This window comes from Quercus suber, unplaced genomic scaffold (assembly GCF_002906115.3).
Source record: "Quercus suber isolate HL8 unplaced genomic scaffold, Cork oak 2.0 scaffold_147, whole genome shotgun sequence".
NCBI classification, from domain to species: Eukaryota; Viridiplantae; Streptophyta; class Magnoliopsida; order Fagales; family Fagaceae; genus Quercus; species Quercus suber.
The window spans coordinates 1,239,208-1,246,943 of record NW_027069608.1 but is presented as its reverse complement, the minus strand read 5'-3'; the positions used below and the strand labels follow the sequence as shown (position 1 = coordinate 1,246,943).

The 7,736-nt window shown below is 33.8% G+C and overlaps 1 protein-coding gene across 1 annotated transcript; it reads right to left on the bottom strand.

Annotated features, from left to right (window-relative positions):
* Nucleotides 1-1,480: 1,480 nt before the first annotated feature.
* On the bottom strand, nt 1,481-7,736 carry LOC112001622 (vesicle-associated protein 1-2). Its single transcript, XM_065777077.1, has 8 exons — nt 7,511-7,736; nt 7,259-7,329; nt 7,026-7,107; nt 6,735-6,850; nt 6,435-6,599; nt 6,246-6,299; nt 3,264-3,341; nt 1,481-1,866 (listed from the first exon to the last, which is right to left on the bottom strand). The coding sequence occupies exons 1-8, from the start codon at nt 7,560-7,562 to the stop codon at nt 1,753-1,755; spliced, it is 732 nt and encodes a 243-aa protein (XP_065633149.1). The 5' UTR covers nt 7,563-7,736; the 3' UTR covers nt 1,481-1,752.

The window sequence follows — 7,736 nt, the reverse complement described above, 5'->3', positions numbered from 1 at the left end:
TGCGTGAATTAGGTGAAGCTTGTCTTTAACCCGTTAGAGACGCTTGCCGATACCTCGACGGCACGACAATCGCCGGCTCCTTCGACGTTTTCCAACTCTCTTCGCAAGCTGCAATCAAGCTCAAAACCACACATTTGGCCGGCACCGGATACGCCGATCTCTTTCCATTTCTGGCTGGCAATGGATCTCTCTCCACCGCAACACTGATGTTCTTCTTCCCGACCGATACTGATCTTTTAGACGCCTCAAGGGATGAGAACCTCTGAGGTCGATCGGAAACTTTTGGTTCATCGGAATCTCCTCCTACATTTCAAATAGGGCTAAAGCCCGCCTTGAACTTGATCTTCAGCATCTAGTTCGTTCTCTCTCTTCTTCTTCTTCTTCTTCTTCTTCTGGATTTGTGTTTTTGTTGTTCTTGCTCAAGACACACTTAGATCTCAATTCATATAATTTTTAGTTTTTAATTTTTTTTATTCAGTTAAAATTAATAAATTAATTTTTTTTTTTTTAATTTAGATGCTGTCTGACATTTTTTAATGCCAAAAAACATTTTTTATTATTAATTTAGGTCACGTGAATATTAATTTAGTATTATTTATTCCAGCCATTTGCCACGTCAGTTTTTTCCGTTTCTAATATAACGGCAAGGACCAAAATGTGAAGCATTTTTTAGGATAGAGACTAAAAGCGGTAAAAATAAAATATATGGACTAAAATGAGAATAACCTGAAAATGTATAGACTAAAATATACTTTCCACCTTTATTTACTTATATCATTTCCATCATTTGGCCCAGTAAGGGTAACTGTAAATGGTATACAAGACTTGGAAAAGCAGCCTCTTGATTATCATTCAATTTTTAGCAATAGCCTTCTAGATATCATTTGATTCGGAAAATTTTTTAAGTTTAATGATTGGACAATTGGTTAAACCTGACACAAAGAGCAATACAAATGAGAATTTGCATTGCCTCCCATGAACTGGGTTTAACTTGGCCCAACTTGCTTCATTAGTCGATTTGGGTTAAATCTCAAATTAAGTCCTAATTCAATTTTTGCATTACTCTACTGGCACCTCCTAATGATTTCAACAGAAACATTTAGGATTTAAATTCTCCTCCTCCAACTATTAAATTACTAAAAAATCAAAAAAAGCCTCACTCAATACCCATGATCAAGCCTTGGACAGTTAAAACCTATTGCAACTAAAAAAAATTATTTTCAAATAGAATAAGAACAAAAACAAACCCATCCAAAACCAAAACAGAACCGTTATCCCTGCATTAAATGTTAAAAATGAAGCTCTCTTTTTCCAACCACCAATCATGCAATGTATTCCCTCATGAAACCTCAATTACAAGGAAATTCTACTAGTTTTTACTTGAATACCTCGGTTAAACACCATTAGTTATTCAACACATTGAACAGGGAAGAGAAGAGGTTAACATGAAAAGACATTCATGAAAAAAAGGGCCACACAATGAATAATTTGGAGTTTTACTAGGGCAATTAAAAAACCGATAAAACCCCTTAACCATGTTCTCTAACCTCAGAAACTGCTAATACAGTGAACAAAAGTTTCCTCTGACCGACCACAAATTTCAAATACTCCTAGTGTCAACACAGGTTGGTAAATACAACAAACAAAAGCTTATGCTAATCAGTCACAAATCTTGTTTTTTTCTGGCTTTCTACATTTCGTTTCCCACTTCATGGGCTAACAGAAAAGGAATAAAAGCTAAACTCAATTTCGTCATGTCTTCTTCAGAAAATACCCCAAAATGATGCCAATCAAGCCGACAAGAAGCACAAATATAAGTGGTATACCACCACCGCGGCTTTTGTTGGCTTCACGCCTCAAGAGCTCCTGCACAAGTATCAAAGTCAGTCCTATCCTATAATAAGGTTGCAATAATTTCTTGCATGGTAATCGGTATCAATATTGTACTGCCACATCAACCTGGCACTAAACTAGAATGTATACAACTACTATGCATAAGATTTGCAATTATAGGGTTATTGTTACTTTGGCCATCAACTTATCTAGGTTTACAATATATCTCTGATTGCTTACTGGATGACCCCTTAGTTATTATGGGTCAGAACTCACAATTTGCCACTGTTACTGCATAACTAAGATGTCCCTCTAATTGGATGAAAATACAACAAACATACGAGACCATTTTTATCCGAGCAACATACAAAAATATGGAATAATTTTCAACTTTCAAAGTTGCATTAATTGCGTGCTTTTCATTGTGAAGGAAACTGAGTATAGATTACTCATTGTATGCTAGTATCTCCTAAATCTCCCACTAAATCCTCTAAAAAACAGACAAGAGATGCAATTAAAAGTAAATTTTCTTTAAACTAACCCCACCGTGGGTGGGGGGGTTTGTTTACATTTACCTTTGAAAAGACTTCGTATATTTGAAAAAGACTGCTAGGTTCTCTCTGTCCCTCCCTTTCCCAAGCAAAGATAAACTAGGAAGAGCCATAATACAACTGATCCAGTAAAGTTTCTAACAATGATTTCAAGAAAATCACACAAATCAGCCCTCAGCAGTATTCTCTAATTCAAATTTAAAGAATTTCACAACTTGGGAATATTTTATCTGATAAAAACTTTCTAGCATGTAGCAAAGAGTGTGAAGAAATACTGGATTTGATGAATGGCTTGCATGCAGAAATTCAGCAGTAGTTCAAATTATACCAACACTTTTCTAGATTATTATCAGTAGACAATCTGAAAGGAACTCTCTAAATCTGTTTGTTATAACAATAAATAAAATAAAAAATCAGTTGTTTTCAGAAGCATTTAAACACCAAATAAATTCTCCCAATTCATCACAGCAGGGTATATTAAGTCAACTAATAAGACTAATATATATGTTGATTTTTTCCAAAAATTGGAGCAAGAGAACTACAAAACAGAAGTTATAAGTATTAGCGTCTGTTCTAGCTTAAAGTCAGTCTATTTGGCTTATCAAGTACAAACTTTTATAGTATCATTTTTTCCCAGGTACAGTTTATTCGATCCCCACTTCAAAAACATAAGCCAGATAAGCCACAAAATTTAAGCCATACCAAAGGAAAATTTAGTTATGGGCTTTGTTTATGGTTAAACATTAATTCAAATGACTTGTTTCAGCTTGTCTTGTGCCTATTATCTCTTTCACTAAGCATATATCTAGAAAATAAAAATTTGCTTCAGAAGCGTTTCAATAACAAAAATGAAATAATTTGAAATACAAAATCCCTTACCAGTTCTTGCTGAAGCTTGTTATTTTGCTGAATAGCAGAACTTTTCTCCTCGGTCAGCTTTGAAATGAGAGCCCTTGTCTGGAATTACAAATATAAACATAAGTACCAAGATGTACAATCAATATCCTAGAAATTGATCCACCAAGTTCTCCATAATTAAGAAACAACCTCTAGTACACTGTTATTTTGCTGAATAGCAGAACTTTTCTCCTCGGTCAGCTTTGAAATGAGAGCCCTTGTCTGGAATTACAAATATAAACATAAGTACCAAGATGTACAATCAATATCCTAGAAATTGATCCACCAAGTTCTCCATAATTAAGAAACAACCTCTAGTACACCATTCTAGTAAATTTTAATAAATAGCTAATTTCTAAATGGATAGCTAAAAGTACTGTCCATACAAGTTAAAATAACACTCAAGTTTCATTGACATGTTGAAAGAAGGCCCTTTCATTAGTGGCCAAAACTTTAAGGAAAGAAAAAAAAATCCAAGAAGACATGCTTTCATAGCATTACAAACTCAATATCTTCTTGTTATATTCCAAATTTTTTAAATTTTCATTTCAAGCAAAATGCGTGTTGCAATTAGTCCTTTGGATCCAAAATGCAGAATTGGAAAACAATTACAGACTGCTGCTGGAGGCGGCAAGTTCACACAAATTTAATGATTAAGCAAAATCTTAAAAGAAGCCAATGGATGGTGTAAATTGGTTAAATGCCTAAGAGATTCTCAGTAAGATAGCAGGTTTCCTCTATATGGTCATGTAAGCTGATTCAATGGGTTGGAGTCATTGTTCAATTAATAAAGTATGACATAAACTGCCCAGCTGGCTTACTTAAATAACCGGCCAGGCCATGAATAACTGGTTAAGTGGACCTGACTGGTAAAAGTGGCTTACAACAACATCGATAAGCTGAATACAAGTGGTCAGGAGGAACAAGAAGAATAGGGATTTGAACTGCCACCTGACTTAAGATGGAAATTAGGCATAAGGTCACTTAAAATAGGAAATCAGGTATATTAAAAACAAGTTTTTTTGACAAGTAGGTATATTTAAAACAAGATAACAAGGTAAAGGGAGAATATGGTCTGTAAAGGAGGAATGGATGCTTGAAAATGATGCAAGAAGCAAGGAGATTTGACATTATTTGAGGCTTTATTGTTCTGTTCAAACTAAATCCAAGAAGTAATTTCCTCATTTCACGTAATGCATTTCTCATATTGGACATTAGAGGAAGTCTCAGAGGGAGATAACCAATGTTCAAGTTCCTATTGAGCAAGAACTTATCCAAAAAATAAAAAGAGTTGTTATCGAGAAAGAAAGAATATTTCCCTCAACTACACCAATCATAAGGGGTATAACTAATGAAATTAATGATGAAAAATATATGGTCAGAATTAATATCATCAGCTGCCCTGGACTGAGTTTTTCCTGACAATGTTTATAAACATATATAGATATTCATAATATTTAATGATATATATATATATATATATCTGATTCTGTATATCTATATGTATGTACATATGCCGGCATATAAATAAGTAAATTGCAGTTCATAGATTAGCTTCAAGATGTTTATCAGTCATTGTATAATAACATTAAAAAGCCATTAAAAAAAAAATTAATAAAAAGGCTTTTGATGTCGTTAACTATTTTAGATACACAAACTAGCAATTAACAAGAATGTGATGCATAAGACAGTCTACAACAATCCCAATCATTTCCCTTAAGACAAAATTTAGATTTGTACTATATTGACTGTGCAAAGCCAGAGCATCATATGAAATTGTCATACTATAGATATTGCACATCAGAAAATGAATAGAACAAGAGAAGGGCTTTAAGAAGCTGTTTTATAGAAAATATCCCACCTTTGGTTTACAATAGAAAAGAAGGGCTTATGGAAAGAGCTATAAAAAATGTCTTCCGTCCTGTGTCATTTGGTGGTTGGTTTTTTATTTTTTTATTTTTTTTCTAAAGAAGAGTCTCTTTGACTTTGGTGCTGAGAATTTACACAAAGTACATCAATAACTACACTATTGGTTTTTCTTTGCACTGCAGCAATAAAGCATATTTTAACTTCAAAAATTAGAAGGAAACATATTTTTCCCAAAAAGAAGAATTTACAGAAAGCCCAAAGCTAGAGATTAAAGAAAAATGTATGCGTTTGTGTTTAGATGTATGCATGACTAAAGAGAGAACATATATATGAAAGTTGCCCAAAGAAACAGTCCACTAGATAGAAATTATCAGGTATAAGCTAAACAAGACCAATGTTCATGGTTGAAGAATATCTTATAAATGACAAAGTGATGGATATCAAAGAATTTTGTACATTAATATAAATTCTCTAAAAAATTGAAAAGATATAAAATCAATCTCCATTTGTTTTATGAGAAAACTAATAAAAGCGACAACAAAATAAATAAAATTTAGTATTAATTAAGTGTGTTGTTTTAAAACTTATTTCAACTAAACCAATTCTTTTTTTAATAAACTCAGGTTAGTGAAAGTTTGTTGTTTTCTCGGCTCCCACACAATCATACATCTAAGATCAGGATCTCTATATCTCTTCTTCCTTTTTTTTCCCCCTAAATTCTCTAGCAATCAAATAGATATTGAATTTAGTGGACCCTATTATTGCTTGTTTAACTGTAGATCAATCTACTCAAGAATAACAAAGTTCACAACTCCAGATGGAATTTTTCCCACTTATTGACTGTTTAGTGAAAGAAAATTCCTCAAATCCAAGATTGTGATTAAATAAACTTTGACTTGTTAGCTTTCAAAAGTCAAACATTGTGTCACTTATTAAACTGTACCAAATAAACAAATGGAAGCGTGAACCACTCAAATAATTACACAATCTTAGCGTAATTTATGACCAACCACCAAACAGACCCCTAAATTCAACCAGACAACCACTTACTGAAAATTCAAACTATTTCAAAATGAAAAAGATGAGTATAGTAACCTCGGATGAGTTATCTTGAGGATCTGGTTGCGCCATGTAAGCTCGTGATGTTACCTACAAGCACAATCACATGTATACAAAATCAATCAAACTAAAACACAATATGACTAAAACAATAACACCTTTTTTTTCTTAAACAAAAACTTAAACCCTTTTGTGAATTCACACGCTGATCCATCAAATACTCACAGTTGTAAATTCAGAATTATTAATGTTCCCGTTATCAGATACTGAAGCCCTAGGCGAAGACCCCTCTTCCGATCCTTCGTGAACTGGCGATGGTGGCCGAGGTGGAGCAACATAGACAACCCTTAATTTGCTCTCCTCAACATGATGCCCTGACTCCTTATTAAACTAAAAGGCAACAACAACCAAAAAAAAAAAAAAAACCATTTCCTTAATCTATATATTTTCCCACTTTAAACTACTACAACAACCAACAAAGAAAAAACCCACATAAGAGATTGTATCATTTTTTTATATTAGTACCATTTCTGGGGTTATATCTTTTGCAGCAGCTCCGGGACTCGCCACCACGCTTTGGAGCAAGAACTTGTCCCTACATTGCATATCCGGCGGTACCTCCTTTTGAGCTTGCATTGTAACTGCATCATATATGAATTTCAAAGATACATCACTCAAGCACATAATATTGGTGACAACAATAGTTCTAAAGATGAAAATTAATAAAAGAGAAACTATGACTAAGCATAAACTAATTAAAAAATAACATGTATTAAGCACAAAATTCAAGTAATTATTAGAGAGAGAGAGAGAGACCTGTAACATCACAGGAAGACTTGGGCATCACAATTCCAGTGTTGGGTCTCACACAGTACTTCTTTGGATTTGTAGTCTTCACCTATATATCAAACAAACCCATATCCAAATTTTCACACAAATCAATATTACAAATTACCCAGAACACAAAAAAACCCACTTCAGAAACCACAAAAGGTGTACAAAAAATTGGAAATTTGAAAGTGAATTATGAAGTAGTATTAGTGTAGTACCTTGAAAGCCACATAGTTATCGGTCTTATTGAACAGTTGCAAAGAGCACGAGATCTGCTTCCTCGGCTCAACTTTGTAATAATAATTATTATTATTTTTGTTCATGAAACAAAAACAAAAGGAAACAATTAGAAACACAGAAAACAAAAGCACGGATCTGAAAGCAGAAAAAATCAAAAAAAAATTTCTACTTTGTAAAAGCAAAATAGAGAGAGAGAGAGAAATAGAAAATTTGAATTTGGGAAAGCTTACAAGGGAATTGGAGCTCTTGAGGCTCGATGCTGAGAAGGTCTCCGGTACTCATCCCGAGGCGATCGGAGAGAGACCGCCGGAGAAAGATAGAAAGCGGTTTACCGGTGATGAAGAGAGAGAGAGAGAGATGGAAGTTCGGATTAGAGAGAGAGAGAGAGCGAGAACGATGCAAAAGCAGAACAACAACGTTACGTGGGACAGTGCTGTATTTGTCTGTCTTTGGTCT

Bases quoted from the DNA above. Each gene is read 5' to 3' on its own strand.
- LOC112001622 (XM_065777077.1), bottom strand. From the start codon at position 7,562: ATGAGTACCGGAGACCTTCTCAGCATCGAGCCTCAAGAGCTCCAATTC. The intron at 7,330-7,510 runs GTAAGCTTTCCC...ATTATTACAAAG, and splicing joins TCAAGAGCTCCAATTCCCTT to TTGAGCCGAGGAAGCAGATC. The intron at 6,851-7,025 runs GTCTCTCTCTCT...TATATGATGCAG, and splicing joins GTCTTCCTGTGATGTTACAG to TTACAATGCAAGCTCAAAAG.